Source organism: Sparus aurata, chromosome 7, assembly GCF_900880675.1.
Source record: "Sparus aurata chromosome 7, fSpaAur1.1, whole genome shotgun sequence".
Classification (NCBI taxonomy): domain Eukaryota; kingdom Metazoa; phylum Chordata; class Actinopteri; order Spariformes; family Sparidae; genus Sparus; species Sparus aurata.
The window spans coordinates 7,560,969-7,583,828 of record NC_044193.1 but is presented as its reverse complement, the minus strand read 5'-3'; the positions used below and the strand labels follow the sequence as shown (position 1 = coordinate 7,583,828).

The 22,860-nt window shown below is 41.3% G+C and overlaps 1 protein-coding gene across 1 annotated transcript; it reads right to left on the bottom strand.

Moving 5' to 3' along the window:
- Positions 1 to 264: 264 nt before the first annotated feature.
- ankrd52a (ankyrin repeat domain 52a) lies at positions 265 to 22,512 on the bottom strand. The gene is made up of 28 exons (XM_030423429.1): positions 22,315 to 22,512; positions 21,638 to 21,721; positions 21,439 to 21,517; positions 21,172 to 21,242; positions 20,788 to 20,988; positions 20,077 to 20,164; positions 19,673 to 19,815; positions 19,242 to 19,454; positions 18,297 to 18,375; positions 18,074 to 18,188; positions 17,794 to 17,876; positions 16,817 to 16,934; positions 16,343 to 16,411; positions 16,082 to 16,222; positions 15,143 to 15,205; positions 14,927 to 15,038; positions 14,606 to 14,677; positions 14,299 to 14,500; positions 14,091 to 14,178; positions 13,850 to 13,967; positions 13,071 to 13,290; positions 12,884 to 12,971; positions 12,691 to 12,774; positions 11,817 to 11,962; positions 11,574 to 11,656; positions 11,334 to 11,416; positions 11,003 to 11,094; positions 265 to 10,361 (listed from the first exon to the last, which is right to left on the bottom strand). The coding sequence occupies exons 1-28, from the start codon at positions 22,339 to 22,341 to the stop codon at positions 10,090 to 10,092; spliced, it is 3,234 nt and encodes a 1,077-aa protein (XP_030279289.1). The 5' UTR covers positions 22,342 to 22,512; the 3' UTR covers positions 265 to 10,089.
- Between the last annotated feature and the right edge of the window lie 348 nt (positions 22,513 to 22,860).

Genomic DNA, 22,860 nt, shown 5'->3' with positions numbered 1-22,860 from the left:
TTTGACCAAGAATGTCTACGATGATGTTGCAAAAATATTCTATGAAGAACTACTGCTGTTTCACAAAATAGTAACACAGTCTTTGAGAGTGATTATATCCACATTACTGATGATTTAGTGGGTAAAGACAGAAGTTAGAAAGTAGAACAGTCTGCTAAGCTCAGAAAATGACAATGTTCAAATGCAGCTTTTAAAACCAGGAAAAGTCAACTCTTACGTCATAGAAAGAAATGACTCAGAAGAAATAAATCCAAAGACAGAAAGTATTTAGCAATAGCACTTTATTGAACACAAACAACCCTAAGCCACAATACTGAATGACAAGACCAATTGGCTGCAGCAAACATTTTATAAAATAGATTCAGGTTTAATGTCACTAAATTGTTTTTTTTTTTCTTTTAACGTCAGAAAGACAGATGCAGGTTTTTCCAAAACAGTGAATGATCTTTTACATATTTAACATTTTTGTAACAAATCATCATTCACATGTTCAGACAAAGGAATAACAAGGCAAAGTGCTTTCAGGATTGCATTGTCGAAAAAACAAAAACAGAAAAATGAATGGCTTGAGGTTTAGGTGAGAGAAATGTGGGTGGTTGACGCGGGGGGGGTGGGTGGGTGGGTGGGTATGCGGGTGAGGGGAGGTGGGGTGGTCCTGTCCTGGATTAGGCATAGGTGAGCAGGTGGGGGAGCAGGGGTGGTGGATGGGTGGGGGGCCCTGGTCAGAAAACCTCAAACCTTTCACCTTGTCCTGTACCCCTTTTAGTCAAACTGAATGTAAAATGTCGGGGCAGTGTGGAGACAGACGCCTATCTAGCAGAATTTGGTTCGGAGTGGACAGATGGATTCAAAAGGCATACGGCTCGAGGGGCTCAAACTCGCCCTCGTACAGAATTACAAATCCACCTCACTATCTTCCTTTCGTGACAACCTGTGGTATCATTACAACTGCAGGGCAAATCGATGGCTGACCCAGAATGAAGCTGTAAACGTTGAAACAATGTACACTATCGGGCGAGACAGGGATGTATACGCACTAGAGGAAACCAAAGAAACAGATGGTGTTTAAAAACAAAAAAGCCAATGCTTGGTTATTTATTTCCAAGAAGATGACTCCTCTGACCATTCGCCACTGAATGTTAAAGGGGATAGACTATCATCATAATCTGCATCATAATAACATTGTCTGGCTTCACATTCCAGTGGTATTTTGTCGTATAAATGCTTCTCATAAATATTTTTTTTTTTTAATCAACGTCAAATAGACATATACACATACAGCACAACCAAGCACACTTTTTTCATGTATAACTACCATTGCTTATGATAAATCTGTATTCCCGTACTGTGAATAGAATTTTTTTTTAAATTTTTTTTTTTAGTCAGAACAGGTGGAGAGACAAAACAATACTCAAGGCTGCAAAACAAGGAGGTAGGAGAAATGCTACTGAAAAACAGCGAGTGATGCTAACATGATCGTTTCACTGAAATCAAAGTGAGACGCACCAGGCCGCGGCTCGACTTCTGGAACCACGCTAGTGCCGACAGTTGCTATTCCAGTCAGCATTTAAGGAGCCACGCGTGTAACGTCGGATTTCCACCTTAAATAATGTGCAATATCGCCTCACAAAAGATCTCGAAATTGTATCTGCCTCTTTCCTGACAGCTCCAGATGCAGACTGGTGTAGCAGCTGTGGTGATTTACTAACTGAAGAAATCTTAGAGGCCCATTCTGCCTTAGAAAAAGGAAAAAAAAAAAGAAAAATTCTGAATAGTGTCTTTACCCTATTATTTCCAGACTGCTCATGTTCTAAACTGGCTAATTTCAACAGAGTAACTTCATTGGTCCTGTTGTCATCACAGGTCTAGAGACCACGCTGCTGGTGATGGCATTGACTCCTTTACACACACAGTAGAATAGTATATTTGCAGATTTGTAAATGAGGTAATCAGCGTTAGGCTAAATAGGGAACCCTGTCATTGACACACGTGCCCACTTCATTCACCAGCAAAAGCAAAAAAGATTTCCTCGATCAGCGGGACAGGACTGTGGGAAATTAAATCGACTTTGGAATGTTGGGTGGACGAGCCAACGTTTTCTTTTTTTTTTGTTTTTTTTTTTCCATTTTTTGTGAAGGTGCAGTGTGAAACTATTTGATTGTAACTCATCACATGCCCTGATTCAGAGTCCTTCCCCTCGTGACAAGGGCTCCTTTGTATTTTCCCCAGATAAGCCACTCAAAGTAAAAACAGGCAATCCATTATGTTTTTTTTTTTTTTTTAAAATTTGCAATGAATTAAGGCTGCATCAGCAGCAGATCGACGCCTGCTTTAAGTCCAGTTGTGAGAGGATTGTTAATAGCTTGTGAGTTGCAATGAGGTGGCAACATCTACAGTGAAGCGGACTAAAAATAAAAAACATGAAAAAAGGGACTATCACGACTAAAAAAATGTCACAGAACATGCAGATTACATCCTTTCCTACAGTAGGCTATTCCTAATAGCACATTCAAGGGGGCTCCTAATGGGCAAATTCTCTGATATGGCTCTGCTTTAGAGTAATCAAGCTTGGTGTGAGACTACTTCCATCGTGGACTCACAAAAGGAGCGAGTCGATAAGGTGCTCCGTCAGAAGATTGCTGCCTTATTTCACCTGCACAAATACTTTGTGTCATTCAGTTCAACAGGTTCATCAGTAAACACTGGGAAAGTGTTTTGAACATTTGTTTTCCTTCGCGTAAATACATTTTCCCCCCCCCACAAGACGCATCCTCTGCTGGTGAAAACAAACGGCACTTTCAAGGGGAATGTTTCTCTAAAACCACAATCACAGGACCTCCGAGTAACAAATTCTGAAAACACATAGGCTATACAGTAGATATAAATCTCATGAGTTTCTTAACTGTACAAGCTTTAGGCTACACGCTGAAAAGGGAGGGACACGTAAAGAACCCTTAATGCTTAACATTGAAAACAATAATAAGGCATTTCATATTTCCTTTTATCCGCATACGTCACTGACAGCAGGTCTAAATATTTTTGAGAAAACATTTCATTCAAGGAGGAAGAGGATGCATATACACATCTACACATGCAAATGAACATGTCTACCGGCTATAAACCAGAAGTCCAAACTACAATACCATCAAAGTCCATCCATAAGGAGAAGGAAAACAAAACAAAAAATATATATATTTATATACGCACCTACTCAAAAATCTATCAGTCAACTTGTGCACAGTCCTTTCTCTGAGCAGGCAGCTTTTAAAGTTGGACATTGATCACAGTTTTTAAGAATGGAATATCAAACACTCCACTATCAAACGCCACCTCTCTGAATACAAACAAGAGGACCACTTGAAGTCCTTCATTTGCTACAGATGAGTGACTTTTGGTGTTAACAAAAACAAGGGCTTATTAAATAATAGTTTTTCTTTTTTCAACTGAGGAAGCAATGATAAACAAAAGGTTATTGCACTTTTTATCTTTTGTCTATTTCAAAAGGAGGTCAGCTTGAGAGAAGATGAATCATGCCTTAATTGTCGTGGAAAGACAACAAATGTTACGTCACTTCTATAGTATGATCACACCGTTATTAACACTGCACACAGCTACTACTGCAACCCTACTCGTAGTCAGTCTAACCCTAAATAACACAAAAAAAAAAACAATCTCTACAATCAATTTTGCAACAGTCACAACAAACAAATTTGCCTAAACTTGATCTTGAAAGCAGGTACCGCATCGTTTCACAACTCAGTTCGTATATTGTGAAGTTACTGATCGTCGATGAATACCAAAACAGTGGAGAACAACAATCAGAAGAAGCTCTGAAATTTCAGACAACGGTCTTTCTACAGTTAATGTGTTACTGACAATCAAACCTCTTGTTTTCTGCACTCAGAGGATGTCTTGTCCCCTCTCGTCTTTGCCTAAATTTGGTCTATCGGCTCCTTCACTCCTTGGTGTTGCGAGAGCCAACTGAGCCCCGAGGTGCCTTCTTTGGATTTGTGCTTTCGTACTATTGATCCCCATCCGTTCAATGTTTGATGTGCCCTAAATCGCATCAGTGCTGTGCAATATTTGGGAGCACTGCATCACTGGAAATACTTAATGAAATCCAGGCTGATGCAGGAGGAGCTTCTGAGGCCTTTTTTTCTCTTTCTTATAACTCTGATGACATAGGGTTGAAATATTCATGCTCAGAGGGAATATGAGCCTGTCTACTGTAGTCGTTCAGTGTAATTTATTTTTCCCATTGTAAGGCTTCTGGGAAATACAAATGGAAGACCGTACCTTTCGGTAGTAACAAATAAAAGGCACCAAGCCACCACTGTGCTCGATATTACACAGGTCCTACTGGTGGGGGGAAATTAATAACCAAGTGTTCAGGCAGGGAAGGCGGTCAAACTAGCATTAGTCATACAGTAAAATTGTATTGTTTTGAATTACAGAGGTAAAGTTTTATAGCTACCTTCATTTCCCCACCTTAAATTAGACTGTACCCTTCACGCTATATGACCTGCACCAGATAACAGACTCATCTGTTGGTTGTAATGAAGAGAAACACGTTGAAACATGGTTAACTTTTCCTTTTCTGGTCTTTTAAAAAAAGGGACTTGTGCATGTTTAGGTTTCGACATGCATATATTGAAAAGTCACTCACACACACGCACGCACTACAAGAGAGAAATCTACACGACTGGCATCAGGAAAAAAAACGAGAAGAAATCACAGAGGATAAATGTCAGCGTAGTCACACAAAATATCACTGATGAGGTAAAACTGCAGGTCCAATAATAAAAAGTACAAGGTGCAGTTGGCCGCCCCCTTTTGTAAGGTAGGAAACAAGAGACATCTGCCGACACTATTCTAACACTTCCGCATAGATACATCTCTGATTTAGGCTGGTTTAAGCAGAATTACACTACCCACGACAAGATGGATCACAAGATTTTAACTCTTTGTTAGCATAGCTGTACAAGCATTTTTCATAGGAATTTCCTTTCTTTCCATCAATATTTTTTTTTTTTTTTTGAGGTACACCACTTTCATCCCCGGTGTCCCTTGGCTCTGGATGTCAGAGAAGCCAAAGGTGATTGTTTACGAGTGAATTCTGAATTCATTCATTCACAGTGGCAAATATGGCGATATCCTAACCTCTCAGAACAATCTCTGCACCATGGCAACCTTGAGCTATGTGCTACCTCAATTGATTTGTGTGCTTCTCGACACCCGAAGATGTCTGCAAGACCAAAATTAGCCAAGAAATTTTTTTTTTCTCATTTCTTTTGGTAATCCAACCAAGTAGCATAACTCTGCGGGTGATGCAACTTATCAGGTACTGCCAGGTATCATTTTCCTTTTTCAGCTTTTAAGGCAAAAGGCTCAACAGTGGATCAGAAAGTTGAATTGAAATTTGCCATTTACTTCAAGTAAAAACCGAGACATCCATTGAGGCAAATCAATTCTATACTGTATATACCATGCTTTTTCTTCTGGACATCAAAAATGATTATTATTTTTTTTTAAATCCTGGTAACACACATTATAAACCATCTCGTTAAATAAACACACAATCTAGGGATTGCTTTGCCAATACCAAAAGGGACTAACAATATTCTTCTAAATGTCCAATTATACAATAGACTTCTACCGACACCAAATTTTAACAGAATACTTGCATTTATGTACTAATATTCCATGCAAATATTTATATAGAGTTTTTCTTTGACTAATATAATTGCGGAAAAGACATGCAGCTCCAAACACAAAACTGTAATAATCCTGCCTACTTCTGAATAAATTACTGACCAAGTAAGTATGATTTATGTCTAAAGGCAAATAAAGGTTTCTATGGCACTAAATGGGTGTAGCTTAGGTGCATTTCTGTCAAATATAGGCTATTTACGAGTATGTGTGATCATGTCTACTGTAGACCTTTTTTTGTCCCTCTTGTTTTACTGTACTGTAAGGCAATCTTAATGGAATGGATGAACATGAATGTTTTAATTCATCTGAACTCTTGTCCTGTTTACCTTGTAGGCTACACTCCACACAAATATGTATTTATGTATAGAGAAAGAAGAGCGATGCGACACGATACTCCAACAATAATGCCAAGGGGGAGAAAAAAAAACAAACAAAAAAAAACCTATCCAGACCCTCGATGCAGGAAGACTACTACACATACTGTAGAATATGTAGAGATTTATGTTATTACATGCTACCTGTATTATCATATCTACGCAAGACAAATGAAGAGCAACAGTTTAAAGTCGGGAGAAAGCAAATTGTCCTGCTCTAAACTGACCCTACATTCATTTCAGTCAGAAAATTCATGGCTCAGATTTGATGGTCAGACTGTAAACTGCTTGAACATATGCATAAATCCATTGCTGCTTTACTAAGAAGGGGTTCCCCCCTCCCCCCCCCTCAACACATTTTGGCAAACAGGCCTTATTTGTGACCAAAGATTATAACATCTAACCCGCATTTAAATCTTCCATTGGCATTTATGCTATGATTTACTGAATTGGCCTAAATGGATGGCAGTGCAATATTTGTGCTGCACACGATTACACACACTCTCTATTGCTACAATTGGACCTTTCATTGCTTTCCGTTTCGGACACCAGGTATATTGTATATGCTCCACTTTGTTCAACCGTTACTATATCAAAATTGTGATCTAGCTCCATGCACAATCACTCAAGTTATCACTAGTACACACAAATAAAAAAAAAAAGAAAAAAAAGAAAAAGCATGTATAAGAATACTGTGATACAACAAAAGGATTCAGCTGCAACTTGTACAGTCGCAAAGGGGCAATGGCTCCATTTACTGGTCAGTTAAGGACATCACAAGAGAAAAAAAATCCCTGCGCCAACAGACAGCACCTACAGATGGCAGAGAGAGTATGTAGAGTATTTTGAGGAGCCTGCCTGAGGTGTCTGTTGAACCACTGGACTGACTTTAAGTGACAGAGTCTGTATTATTAACAGTAGGCTGGGTAACGTAACCTTGTCACTGTATGTTGGGCCATTTGCCCGGAAATGGATAAACAGCAAAAAAGTAAAGTCAGTGGGCAGTGGAAACTGTCCCAAAGTATGTTTCTTTTTTTTTTTTCTCTTTTTTTTTTTTAGTTTTTAAAGTTTTTTTTAAGTAATGCATTGTTAGAGCACAATTTCGTTGCAGCCTTTGTTTTGTCTTTTGCAACCCTTCCTTCCTGTATTCAGCAGCAACACACATGCATGTAAACATAAGTACATACATTACATCTGCTCCATTTTGCACACTTAGAACCTGAATGTACTAAAGTGCGTGCTTGACTATCTAATTAAGTGCTGTGGGATTTGGGTTAATAAAAGGAATTAAATTATGGAACATCCCATCAAAAAAGAAAAAAAAAAAAAGAGAAGTAGACATAATCATCCTGCTGAGATCTGATTGGAGTAATAAATTCTGCCTGCTGCTTCAGCACAGATCCTGAGATTACAAAAAATTATGTACCTATCCTTAATATTAATAATACTAAAACGATAATAACTGTTCTCCTGGAAATTATAAATTGATCAAGAGAACGAAAGCTGGGGGTCACCAATTAGATCCATTTCATTTCAATCAATTATAAAAAGGTCAATTTAAATGCAAACTACGACTCTACAAGACTAAATTACTGCTCTGAAATGGACTTGGAATTTGTTTTAGTCAATCAAATAAAACAAACCTTTCGCAGGGGATGTTTAACGACATTGCCTAGTTTAGGTCCTCATCTCTCTATCCAGTCAACTAATGTGTGCAATTGTGCCACTTCATTACCAGTGGATATGAAGCTATCACACCAATGAAAACAATCTGACTCAGTGTAATTTTAACCACCAGCAGATGGTCTTAAAACGACGACAAAATAGCATAGATATAACATCTAAAAGTCACAAACAGCTCTAGTGGTCCGATACAATCATCTTTAGTATGCTTAGTACCAGAAATGGGATGAGACGAAGACAAAATGAACACCAAAAAAAGCACATATTTGGATTTCTGCTATTCCTGAAATCTAAACAACAGGTATTGGCCTAAGCAAAGATCCCTCTCCTTGTCCTCTTAGCCCTATTTGCTTCTATAAGGGATATCAACTCCCTGGTCTTGATAACGCCGGGACATACGGAGATATGTCGGGGCAATTTATTTTCCACTAGATAACTATGGTGCAACTGTGGTTCAATGCTGTTGCTATCAAATGGGTGGAAAGATAATCAGTGTCAGGGCTCATCGTACTCTGCCACTATGCAATCCAACTGAAATGATGTGTTACGGAAGGCATGGGTCAAAAAGGCATTTCATGAGATGCCATAAAGGCAATCCAGTGCATTTGTGTTGACACTGACAGTAAAATGCCCGGCACACACAGAGCCATTCGTTTAGTCTTTAGGTAAATTTTTTTTTCTTGAAATAATAAAAACGAAAAAAAAAAAAAAAAAAGGAAAAGAAAAATCATAACACATTCCAGGGAAACAAAAGCCCTTGTGACAGTGATTGTCTATTCAATAACGTTAAACAAAAAAAAGGCCAAAAGAAAAATATTGCTTGAAAACTGCCCAATAAAAATAGCAGACAATACTATTTATCTGTTCAAATTGATCAGAGTTGACCACAGAGAAGTTGAGATATGAGCTATTAGATGTTTAAGACTAGTTCACCAGCTCCAAGAAATACTCCTTTAGTGAGAGCTTGTTAAAAACCAGTTCAACTTCAAAAACACAAAGAAAAGAAGAAGAAAAAAATAATGCTGTTAGTGCCCAAAAAACGAAAAAAAAAAAACTTGATTGCTCTCTTTCGATAATTAGGCCATTCAAATTCTGAAATCTTTTTTTTTTTTTTCTTCAAAAACACTGTCAAAGAGATGGGAAATAAATTGAAATGGCTTGTTCATTTATGTGCTCAGATATATGATGCTTTGATGAGGTGTTGTTGGCAGATATTACTAGTAAAGCCTTCATCTAGAAATAAACAAGGCCTCAGTCAGTCACTATCCTACAGTAGTTCTCTAGTCCTACAAAAAGAGAACATTAGGCCTACGGACCCTGGGTGAAGATGAAGCAGCTGCTAAACGAGTTGACGAGGTATATCAAGATCTATTGTCTTTCTCTATACAGTACAGTTCATCTCAAATAAATAATTTATAGCCATAATAGTGTTGATCAACTTTGGTCATAAGTTATATGCTTAGAAACATTCTAGCTTAACAAACACTTATTTAGCATCTTTAAAACATGAAGTCAGCATCAAGAACATGTCGATGTTACAACGCTGACCCGAACGTGGCTCTCCTTTGGAAGGAGACATGCTAACGTATTCAGCAGCATTACCAAATTATCTTAAAATGCCAAACAATTCTAGGCCGTACATTTAAAGTACACTATGGAATTAACATCTTTGTGACCCTTTTCCAAATTTTCAGATTGTACTGTAGTACACAAGCATTGCACTCTTAAGCAAAAAAATTTAGATTTTTTTCCCTTGTGTGGTTCCTTCATAAAAATCTAGGCTAACGGACAATTAAAAACAAAAACAAAAAGAAAGAAAAAAACAAAAAAAAAACAAAGAAACTCTTTGATCATTCTTTTGGGAAAAGGCTGTATGTTCCTCTACAAGGTCACCAAAACTGATTAAACATGATATGACTTTTATACTGAATGATATGAAGAGGATACAGCGATCTCCATGCTCTTAGATGTCAGTTATATAATTATGTGGTTTTAAAGGGTTAAATGATTTAGAGATGGCCAGATTGCTAGTGTTTGTTTTTAGATGCCACACTTCGTCCGAGTGACCTTGTAGAGCAATCCGCCTCTACGTATTAAGCACTACTAGGAGATGGAGGAATGGGATCTAATTGCATATTAGGTTTGACTGCACCTCAAGAGAAGACCAAACACTCACGCACACACAGACACACAAACACATACATACACGGAACAGACATGTGGGTGGGTGCTCTCCTGGTCCTCAGGGGGCCATGTTAAAGGGAGTCCCCCCCTGGTGGTGATGATGGTGATAGCAGCTGACTGAGGGGGGCGCGTGACCTCACTCAGACAGACACCCGTCCAGGCCGACCGGTGCACCGTGACGGTCTTTGACGTAGCCGTTGTGGAGGCCGTTGCTGGGCAGGGGGGCGCAGGTGGCGGTGATGCCGCAGTGCTTCAGCAAGTTGAGACCTGGGGAGGGGGAGACGGTGGGAGAGGAGCAGGAGCAGGAGGAAGGGTCCCGCTGGGGGAAAGGCTTCATGGTAGAGAGGATCAGAGCCAGGCAGTCAGCCACGTCCTTGTTGGGAGCACAGGCCAGAGCTGGGGTGTGGCCTGATCGAGAGATGACACATGTACGTTTCTTCAGACATTTGAATCAAATATCACGTACGTTACATTAGCCAAGTTTTACAAGCTCCTCCAACAAAAAACTTTCAATCAACAATGGATAACAATACTTTATGTTCAAGGTGTCGCTCACAGTGATGAACCCAAAGAGAATTATCACCCAGTTCTACGTGACCCATCGGTGCATGCTGTTGTTCATACAACTGTTGTTGCTCTAGAAACAATTTGGTGATATCTAAAACATTGAATACTATTCCTAATGTGTATTTTTAAAACGAAAAAAAAAAATTGAAAAGAGAAGAGTATTGATAAAGGACTGAAAGGGGTATCAATTCCTATCGATACAATCCTAACATTACTCATCCCAACTTTTCACTACCTACACGCCTCATGCAGCAGACAGACAGTTAGCGACTAGCCAATGACTTTAATGGAGCACTTAGCAGATGAGGAGCCAGAGGTTCAGTGGAGAGGTTCAGCGAACCAACAGAATTTATGATTAAGTAGGATAAAACACAAGATTCTTCAAAAATACCAAATCTTACTCACTACAACTTAACATGGCACTTGACCTGTGATCAGACTGGATGTGCTGAATTGGAAAAAAAGCATAAAAAAGCACTCACCTTCCTCATCCACAGCCAGCACAGTGGCTCCTCTACTCAGCAGTGCCTGCACCACCGTAGCCAGGCCATTACGTGCTGCAAGATGGAGGGGCCTGGCAAGGAACAGGGACAGTGTAAGAGACAGCTGGCAGACAAACTATTCATCAAGTCAAGGCAATTATGTTTATTTTTATCACTCACTGTCCTCAGATTCTCAATTCCAATGTGTACAAAGTCATAGACAACACAGGGGGAATCTTTACAATTCCTACTAAATGACTCCTGGACAAACACATTTCAAAGCTACTGGCCTGAAATCGTGTAAAACATGTTCTCAGCCCCCTTTTCTTACATTTGCAGAGCACTGTTGGTGGCATTTATGAGTGTTGGACTGTGGATCTCCCCCAGAATCAGCAGGGCACACATCTCATGAGCCTGAGAGGAAAAAACAAAATGACAGTGAAAAAAAAAATGCACAAGCTGCTGCCGAGCAGAGCTGCTTAGCATTCAAAGAAAGTGGTGTAAAAATACTGTGTATGTAAGAGGAACTGTAGTTGCTCAAGGACGCTTTGACTGTATGAATAATGCGTACCTTGCTGCAGGCCAGGTGCAGGGCAGTGTTCCTGTTCTCATCCAGCAGTGTCAGGTCAGCCTTGGCCCGGTGAAGGAGGATGGCTAGACAAAACAAAGACATTTATTTCCTGTAACTACAGACGACTGATCTGATAATTACAGTCAGAGGAGGTGCACAACAGACCTGTTCAAGCTGAGGGTGTTTCTTGAGAAAACAACCAGCTCTCAAGAATCCCATGAGAACAACAGGTCAAAGACTCACCCACGGTGCCACTGTGTCCCTTGTCAGCAGCCACCATCAGAGCAGAGCGTCCACTTTCATCCACTGTATTGATCTCTGCTCCATGGCGAAGCACCAGCTGAAGTCCTGCTACATCCTCGGCATAAGCAGCAGCATGCAGGGGGGTCCTACAGGCACAGAGAGAGACGGTGTGATCAGTGTTAAAGCTTCAGGGGCTGTGGGAGGCTTGAAGTTCAAAGGACCTTCATGACTGGTTACGTGATAAGACGGAAGGAGGAATTGATTTAGATAACATTGTTAAATCTACAGTTATGAGTAACAGACTGAACCAATACTTAAAGCTCCTCAAATATGTTCATCAACCCCGTGTGACAAAGATCTGTAACTCAGGCAGGACATTTTAACGCTCTACAAGAACTTCATTATCTAAAGTGACTGAAACTGTAAACTTCAATTTAATATTTCTAAGTCGCGCCAATGAACCCCCCAAAAAATGAGTTTTTGAATCAGCACATACTTTCAACCTTTATGCAGAATACATATTTGCAATAAGCCAAAATCTGCCAATAAAATCAGCCGAGATAGATAGATTTGTAGTTTCTTCAAATATGACTGAACACAGTGCGTGACTTATTATGAGTTGCATTTCTAGTACAATGAAACCGCAAAAATAAAAGATATGAATGGAATGAGTGTCTGCTTGAGCGAGTGAGAGAGAGAGAGCGATCGAGCAGCAGAGAAATTGTGTCATACAGACATGAGTGTTAAATAAATGAACGGTGACTTGACAAGTTCAGATGGAGAAGTTATCACCGCAGTGTGCTGAAACTGTTTTGTCTCATTGTGCATCTTCTGTCTGAACTAGGGTTTAAGTGTTTTTGTTCTGCAGCCTCACCTTCCTTTGGCATCTCTGGTGTTAATCATATGGACCCCAGCAGATTCCAGCAGCCTCTCTGCAGCACTGCTGTGGCCATTCATCCTGCAAGCGAGAGGGCTCAGTTAATTAAACGATGATTACATCTTAACCCTACAAAGAGTTTTGACAGCGCAAGACACAAAACAAGAGCAAACGCCAAGTTAACACTCACAGAGCACAGTGCAGGGGGGTGAAAGGGTTTCCCTCTTCATGGATAAATGTTTTAAATTCAAGTAAAACCTCCAAACAGTCTTCGTGCCCTGAGAACAAACACACACAGCGTTATAGACAACAGATGTTTCAGTGATTAATTGCAGGTTTGGGGATTAGCTATTTTCAGTTGTTCAAACTGTGCAAACCTTTGTAAGCAGCCCAGTGTAATGGGGTGTATTGTTTGTTGTCCAGCAGTTTGTCCTGTGGGTCTGTTGCCATGGCGGCCTGCACCAGACTGGCCAGGATCTCTGTGTGGCCTCTGGATGCAGCGTAGTGCAGCGGTGTACTACCCTGGGCGTCCCGACACAGTGCAGAAGCTTTGTGCTCCAGCAGGGCTGTCACACAGTCATCATGACCCAACACCGCCTGGACAAAGAGGAGCAAGGGGTTATGGGACAATCTCCACCGAGAGAAACAACAGTTATAACTTATTTATTGTCTAGACAGATCACAGATTCCTTTCAGTTTTGTCAGTATTGAGGGAAATGTTCCAATGCTGCTGGATGCAGCTTCACTATATCAGGCAAAATATTTAAACAAGTCCCCAGTCCAACTACATTATCTAAACTATTATTCCTCTGTAGTGAGAATGAGGGTGAAACACTTAATGAGAGGGTTAGTAAATTATTCTAGACAAAATAAAAAAAGAAATCCAGTGTCTTTAGCTGTTGCAGGCCTCTAAATAGGTTGTGTATTATGTATTTAAGACTAAAAAAAGCCAAGAGAGCTTAAGATGCTTAAACTTATGCTCTAGCTGCTTTCTACAATCTTACCCACCCCAGCTGTAAGTTCTCTGTGTAATTGTCATTTTTAGTGTCAGCGTTCCACTTTTTTTAAAGAAAACTTCCACTTTAGCCACCAATTAGTCGTGTACAGATTTGTGTGGTGTAGCTCATGCTCTGCTGTGTAGTGTTTTTCAACCTACCCCTCTGTGCAAGGCTGTGCTGCCCCTCTTGTCCTTGGCATCTGGCAAGGCACCCTTCTCCAACAGGAAGTGGACACAGTCAGTGTGACCTCCCAGAACAGCTAGCATCAGAGGAGTCCTGAAGGATAATAAAAAACATTAACAATTGCATTTGTTTTATTTAACTGTACACATGCTGTTAAACTGTTTTTGAAAGCTGACAAACAAACTGAAGCCACGATTTTCAAAGACAACAACTCACTGGCCAAATTTGTCTACAACGTTGGTGAGATCTCCCTCCTCCCCGTAATCAATCATCATGCGCAGGCAGTCCGAGTGGCCGTGGGCAGCTGGTATGAAACAAAGCACAACAGAGAGGATTACATAAAGCACAACAGACTCTGTCCAGAGTGCAACAATCACACACATTCCTCTGCCATGAGCTCCTGCTCCGGTTGAGAGTAGTTTACCTGAAACATGAATTGGAGTCCACATGAGGCGGTTGTCATTGAGGAGACAGGAAGCCCCCTGAGCCAACAGTACCTCCACACAGCGGGCGAAGCCTTTCTGGGCGGCCAAGTAGAGCACAGAACGGCCTGCAGCATCCTGCATATCCACATAGGCTGCAGTCTCCGTCAGCACACGCAGCGCCTGCCAGTGACCTTTATCAGCCTGAGGTAGCAGAGGATGGTGGTCACAACCTCGCATTTACTCAACATAAAGAGGTTAATTACAGCTAGTCTCGACCTAGACAGTGAGTTTAAAGTCAACACTTACAGCAAGATGCAGTGGACTGACTGGAATACTGCTCTCTATGTCTCCTAGTGCATTAAAAGACATCTCCAGGAGCTAAAACATAAACCAGGAAACAAGGAATCAACCTGAACCTTTTTCATCATACACAGCCATCGAAAGCAACTCTGTTGACTGATCATTCCTGCTAAATATCACTTAATTACTATGGAAAGTTTATTTCCCTCAGCTACAGCGCGAAATAAATAAATACATGTGTTGATCATCCGCTTGGATGGAATATGTGTATCAGTGCATGTAACGTGTGACCTACGAGGATTTCAGATTAAAAACAGAAAAACTCACCAACTCCAGGTTCTGTTTGTTGCCATGGTAAGCTGCATAGTGAACAGCACTGTAACCCTTTGAGTTAACCATCGATGGATCAGCACCATTGTCCAAAAGATGTTCCAAGCAGCTGGTATCAAAAAGAGAGAGGGGAAAGAGAATAACAGCTTTAATTCAAGTGCCTTTATTTTAAACTGACACATGTTTTTTGTTAAAGGACGGACAAGAACTCACAAGTAGGACTCCTTCGCCTCATCCTCATCGTTCTGATGGTTCCCAGAAAAATGACGATCAACTCTGAAAAGATCGAGAAATGCTTTGAATCAATAAACTTTCTTGAGGTCAGAATAACATATACATCATCGCAAAACGACCCAAAAAGGATACATTTACTCAAAAATGAAAATTCTGTCATTATCTCTTCACCTGCCAGCTGATGGAGAGTTGGAGGAAGTTTTGTTCAACTTCTACAATTACAACTCCAAAAAAAAGGCTCCATACAGCTCGTTCGGCGTATTCCAGGTCTCTGGGAGCTCCAAGATCCCAAATTGATTCGCAAAGACTTTGTTTTTAGTCGTTTTTAAAGCCGTAATTTTCACTGTAGCTGCTAAGATAAAGTGCGCACCCCATCTGATGTGGGTGCAGGTACACTCACAGAGATTTCAAAGACTTTGATTACGATGATGTATGGAGAAAACATTTCTTTTTTATAAGCTGTTTCAAAACAAGTTCCCATCTACTTCAGTTTTTCTGAAAGATGCTGCAACACTGTTTTGCTGTGAAGCTCCAGAAATGTTCTGTGGACTGTGGACAAACTTTCCCAGACTTTCCATGATCATGACTGCGAGCAGATGATGACAAAACTATCATTTTAGTTGAATTTATCCTTCAAGTTTATTTACATAAAAAAAACTGAACAGCTTATACTGAATGAGAATGACTCAGAAGAGAAAGCACAAAAACCTGAGACGGATATGGCCAATAATCATTCGTCTGGTTCACCAACTGTTCATGAATTTTTAATAATCCACCTGCCAATTTTACAGTTTTACCCGTCAATCAGTGGTCTGGAGCCACAGCTGACTTTCTGCCAAACATAAACAGAATTTGGTGGCATTTGTTGCTTCTGGCTTTCCAGAGAGAACACAGAACATGAGAGAAGAGCTTGCCAACCTGCTGAAGGCTTGGGAGGCGGCAGAGTAGTGCAGGGGAGTACAGCCTGTCTGGTCAGGCTCGTTGACCTCAGCGCCAGCGCTCACCAGGGTCACAGTGCACTGGTACCTCCCATTAGCAGCCGCATAGTGCAACGGAGTCCTACGGGGAGGATGAAAGGAGAGACAGAATAATGAGAATGGCAATTCAATCACTGTCACTCCGTCAGTAAAATTAGCAGCAAATTAAACAGACATCTAACAAAGAAGACGGGAAACTCACCTTCCCATAATGTCCCTCTTATTCAAGTCGGTACCACTACTTAAGAGCAAGTTCAGACATTCAACATTTCTGTAATAGAAAGATGTGGACAGGAATTAAATCCAATTAGAGATCACATGTGATGCCATTTTCATGATTAAAATCAATTTAAATTGTCTAATCTATAAAATATAAAAGAAAATGAGAAAAAAGCTCCTCACAATTTTCAAGAGCACAAATTAATGTCTTCAAATTGCTTCTTTTGTCCAACCGACAGTTAAAAAACCCCCCAAAACTCTTCACCCACTGCCATATATGGCAAAGATAGGCAGCCAATCCTTACATTTAAAGAGGCTTGAACAAGCAAATGTTTGACATTCGTGCTTGAAAAATGACTGAAACAATTAATCGATTGTCAAGACATTTTGCGATTAATGGATGAAACCATTAATCCAATAATCCTCGCAGCTTTATAAAGCAGACTCTGCTTCTTACCCTCCAGAGGCAGCAGCGTGTAGACAGGTCCTCCCAAAGTTGTCAGGGGTGTTTATGTCAAACCCAGCAGATAGTACATGCTCCTTACTCATTGATGAAACTATACTATACAGCTGACCTGCAGGGCAAACACAGAAACAGATGGCAGTTAGAGCTATGTAAACACAGATGTAGCAAATAATCAGATGCCCCTTTTCCAACCAACGGGTTCCATTCCGGTTCGCAAACCAAATTTAGGACTTTAGCATTTCAACCAAAAATAAAGTGAAGGTTTTTTCATGACTTCAAGTAAAAACTGAGACTACATCAGTGAGCGTGTCATATTCTACAGGTTGGAGAGAAATGATGGAGAAAGCCATTTGTCCTTCACTTAATGGGTCTTCCATGTCTTGTCACTACTAGCTTGTCCATGTTTGTTTTTGGGATAAAAACAAATATCTGTGACGATAACAGAACAAAAGCTTGCAGAGAATCAATAGCGTCGTACTTTTGGTATACTACCCTTTGACCTGGTAACCTCCTCACCTCTTCCTCCTGCCCCTTTCCCTCTTGCTCGTCCACACATGCTACATGCAGACAAGTGTGATTACTTATTACAACAAGAAAACAAGCGAGACCAGTAGTCTTGTGGTGGTCTGCAGTGATTCAACTCCACCTTTATCTATCGGATCAGTGTGCTAGGTACTTCATCAGACACGCTACGAAAAATATGGATAGCATGGAGTGGTGCTTTGGGTATCACCCACATCGTTTGATGATAGAAACACAGAAATATCTGTTCTAATGTGAAGCAGACTGAACTGAACCACATTGCTAGGTGGAAACAAGGCTCATGTGATCTGCCATCTTGCAACACCCCTGAAAACCTGGACTGGTTCATTAATTAGCACAGCGGTTCCAAGAATAGTGAACAGGATCAGAGCCAGTTTGGTGGAAAAGGGTAAAGAATGTAAACATTTCTGTAAACGAAGACGAACCTGAGGAGAGTAACTTGCGACAACAGTCTGAAAACCCGTACAGCACAGCTAAGTGCAAGGGGAACATTCCATGGATCCCACGTCTGGAAAAGCCAAACAGACACAAAACAGATGGTTAGAAACCAAATATTCGATGTTAAAAATGTAACCCCGTTAAACCCAGCTCGCTTAGAGCACGAAACACCAACATCAATGCTTTCTTGGCTGTGTTTCAATGTGTTTTACATGGTCTTCACATGATTATATTAATCACGTAAACCACTTAAAGGTTTTCCAATACCTGGCCGTGTCTGCTCCGTTGGTCATCAGAGTGCTGATCAGCAGTTCATGGCCGTACTTAGCAGCAACGTGGAGAGGAGTATTGCCATACTTATCCACACAATCAATTTCCCCACCTAATGGAAAGCAGGAAAGATGGAGTGAACTAAAGTACCACAAGGAGGAGAGAAAAATCTGCACCAACACATTCTCACAGATCAATCAGATGGTAGAGTCATTTCTACCGTTTTGGATGAGGATCTGAGAGCGTGTGAAGCGTCCATGAATGGCTGCCATGTGCAGGGGGCTCTTCCCTTCTTTGCTCTGTGGAGGATACGAAAACGAGGAAAGCATCGGTAAGGTCATGTTAGCTATAATTAGGAGGAATGACAAATAACATATGAATCCTGAGATGCATGACGGCATTTTTCCCCCTCATGCACTTCCCTCCCCCACATTCTATGGCTATGTTGTCATTTCTGGCAGCTTGATGAGCGGAGACAATAGAAATGTGTTTGGGACAAACAGAGATCTTCCCGGGACGCCGAGACAAAAGGGATTTTTGTATGTATCACGACCGCTTAGCTAATGGCAAACTGGACCGAGCTCCAAATACCACGGAGCACATCTGGCTGTTCAACGCTGTTATTATAGCTACTATCACTAGCAGGCTACACAGCATGAGACTAACAAAAACTATGACGTGTAAAATATGAAAGGACACAGTAAATTTACTATCAACAGGGGATGCATTTCTCCCCAATAATACTACACATTGAACAACAAATGTGCGCTGAAATTAACAGGAGAGCCAGTTACCTGTTAGCTAAAAAACAGACTGAGAGTTTTTATTCAGAGGAACATGAAGTGATAAACAGTAAACTGTAGTTTATTGTGATAACACAAATAGTTTATGGTAAATAAATGCACTCAGTACTTCAGCTGTCTACAGCTTGGAACTAGAAATACTTAGAACCCAATTGTTTTTAGCGAACAACTACAGATGCCAAATACAAACTAGAGCAACAATCTTGATTTTAACTCGGTTCACATTCACTTCAGTACGATCAGAGCTGTTTTGTGGATGGTGGTGGAAAGAAATTGAATATAAAAATGATCACTAACTTGCCTGATTACTACAGAACAGAACAAACTCATTTTTCTGACTGACACTGTGCTGTGTTTCATACCTGCTGGTTGACATCTGCCCCATTGTTGACCAGCAACTCCAGACAGAGGGCACCGTTGGTGGAGACGGCAGCCAGGTGTAGAGGGGTGTAGCCGCACTTGTTGGGCTGGTTAACATTAGCTCCATGGTTCACCAGCTCGGTAGCCACTGCCTCTTGCCCCATGTAGCAAGCCACGTGGAGAGGAGTGTTTCCAAAGCCGTTGGGCTCATCAATCTGACAGAAGAACACAAGCATGACACAAGATCAGACGTTGCAAGAGACCGAAAAAAAAGGATTCCTGGAAATCTTAAAATAAGAGTGAGGATTCAGCTGCAGATGATAAAAGACTTCTCGTGATCCGCTGTGACATTTAATAAAACAGATAATAGGGCAGCTTAAATTGGCTAGTTTAGAAATTAACATTTAAAGAAAATCCATGTCAGCCCACTCACCTCTGCCCCCATTCTCAGTAGGTACTTTACAATTTCGATGTGACCACTTGCAGCAGCAGCATGAAGAGGCGTGTAGCCCTGCTTATCCTTGCAGCTCTTGTCTGCACTGCGGGACACCAGTAACTTCACAACCTCTGCATGCCCTACAGGGAACACAAACAAGCAGCAAACATGTCAGCATCACTTCAAACACGAACTCTTGTTATTTTGACAGCATCTACAACTAGAAAGAGATTTAAGAGAACGAGAGAAAGATTATTTAATTCAGTGATTGTAGCGTCTTTCAACCCCAGACTTTGATGCAGGACTTGGCCATGTTATTGCGCCTCATTTAAGTAACCTTGCCAAGAACAATGGGAGACGTGTGCTGTGCAGCTTTGGCAAGAAAGTGAAAACTTGCTTACCCAAGTAAGCAGCACAATGGATGGGCTGTCTCTCTTTCTTATCGATGGCACTCAGGTTGGCCCCTTTGTTCAGCAGCAGCTTCACCATCTGTAGGGCAATAAATACATGAATGAAAACTGCAGACCACTCTTATGTTCTCATTTTTAAATGGCACCTCGATTTTTTTCAAATGCAGCTTTATAAAAGCTACAAATAGGCGACTGGCTTAGTTCCCATTGTCAGAGGACAGGATGGTGTTCTGTTTTGTTTATCACATCCCTCATGACAAGTTTTAACAAAGTCAATAGAATCAATAGAATCTGTATCAGACGCTTGTTTATTCCAGAGCTGATGATGGAAGATGCTACGGAATCAGACATCATGCTTCTTCTCTCATCTCTGTTGTGTGCTGCAAGTGCATAGTATCACTCAGGCTAATGGCAAGGACTGGGTGACATAGAAGCCATTGACAATGTTACGGTGGTTACTTAAAAAAAAAAATCTTTTACTTTAGACTCTCTTTCAAACTCAGTGCCGACTGAACTATGTGTCACAAGGGGCAAAAGATTCTGGCTGTGTTTTTATATCAGCTGATTGGAACTGGTCCCAATAAATACCTGTGATGTGAATGCTGATTACACACCATCACATTAAAGACAAAAGCCAGGTGTTACTCTGTTTTGTGTCCTGTGTGAAACAGCCATGGGGGAAGGAAATAACTGAAGTCTCACCTCTTGGAACCCACTCTGAGCTGCGTGGTGCAGGGCAGTTCTGCCGGTGCGATCTGCCATGTTCAGGTTGCTCAGCTGGGTCAGCAGGGCCTCTGCGCAGCGCGTGGCACGGTTGGCAGTAGCCACATGCAGCGGCGTCTGCCAGAACTTGTCTCGTGCGTTTGCCTCTGCTCCACGCCTCAGCAGCAGACCCACTGCCCTCTGGGGAGAAGGAAGCAATAAGGAGAGCTTAAGGCATATATCCGCGGTGTGCTGCATTTCCTGCATCAGCGCAATATTTTGGTGCAGTTCTATAATACATAATAGAATTAAAGGATGAAGTCATCTGACTGAGAGATAATTGGACTGTTTGAAATGGCAAACGGAAACGAGAGCATTGCTTACTTCATTCCTGGAAGCAGCCGCTCTGTGCAACGGGGTCAACCATACATGGTCTTTAGCGTTTACAGTGGCACCTGGCAGACAAAAGAAAACCCATCAGGCATTTTTTAAGAGGTCACAAGGATGCTGGAGGTGAAAAGAGCAACACAGCTGCACAGGGAACTCACAATGGAGGTGGTGACAAAGACTAAAGCAGGCACCACATTCAGAAACCGTAACCCAAATTCTTCACCCAGATCCAAGCATCAGTGATGCATCCAGCTCACTCACCTGATTCAATGAGGAGGTCCATTATATGGACGTCACCCACACAGGCAGCAGCATGAAGTGGCGTACGGCGCTCTTGGTCCTGCGGGACGAACAAAAGATCAATCAGGAGGGGTTGAATTTTCATATTTAGCATGCAAAAAAAAAATCTTTCATGACATGAACCCGTTCTGCAGCGCAGCTTCATGCATCTCATACTTACCAGTGCATTGACATCCTCCTTTTTGTGCAATAATAGTTGAACTTCTTCAGCATTACGATTGAAGATGGCCTGGACCAGAGGAGGCTGCAATACAGGAATAAGAAACCTGCTCAGTTGCTGCTGTGATAACGTGGAAACTACAAATACGTTGATCCGGAGAGACGAGTTGTTCGTGTTCATCACACTGAGAGCAGGCCACTTTCTGGTTATAGGAATCCAACCATTTAACCACGAGATACGTGCCATAAAATCATGTTAAATTCTGCATTTAGAGCGTTTAATGTTGCGTTAAAGAGCCTAATGCGACTGTTGTTTCCCTCCAGCAAATACCCAGAGTCCTGTCTGAGGCCTACAGGCCGTTGTCTCACTACTTACGTCAGCTAGCCAAACGGCTAAAGCTAACGCTAATTCTGCTGGCCGCGACCCAGAGCAGGGCCTCGACAAGAGCTGCAACAACGTACGGGTGAACGTATGTACGCCAAGCATCGCCAACCACAGCGAATTACACCATTATGATTCCCATAAACACTTCACTGAACATGCACTACTTATAAGCTTCAGATGGAAACGAGTCGTTCCGCGAATAAGACGTTAATATGTTGCGCACAAGAGCAGGTATCTCCCAGCAAATAGACTGCGCCACAGCAGCAGCACGGAGCGCTCCTCTTTCAGCCTACCTGGTCTGCAATGTTGAGTACTCCCATCTCCCAAACTCAGCCAGGACGGAGCTCCTTCATGAGGATGAAACTTCGAGGTATTTTGCGGTGCGCTACTGTATCCACTTTTCAGACTACACCCATAGTTGGTTGCAAACAGAAATGCGGTCTTGATCTGTCACTGTTGTTGTCTGTCTCCTATGTCTGGTCTGACGATACAGGCTACGACTGTGCTGGTCCGCCTACAGGCGTGGCGGTCTGTTGTCGCCTCCTCTGGGGGGAAATGGCGACATCTAGTGGAGGAAACCTGAACAGGCTGGAGGCGACAACACGAGTGGTGCAGCCTGGTTCAGTGAGAAGTTGTTGGGCAAGTTACTTAAAAAAAAACGTATTACTGGTTACTTTCATTTTAAATTAATATACTTCGTTACAAAATTACTGTCTGCATAGATTAATACATTTCTTATTACACTACTTTTTTGTTTTGTTAAAAAATGCATAGCCGAGATATTTTATGCAATATATTACATGTCACTAGTTTCCTTAATTTTAAAGTAATTTATTACC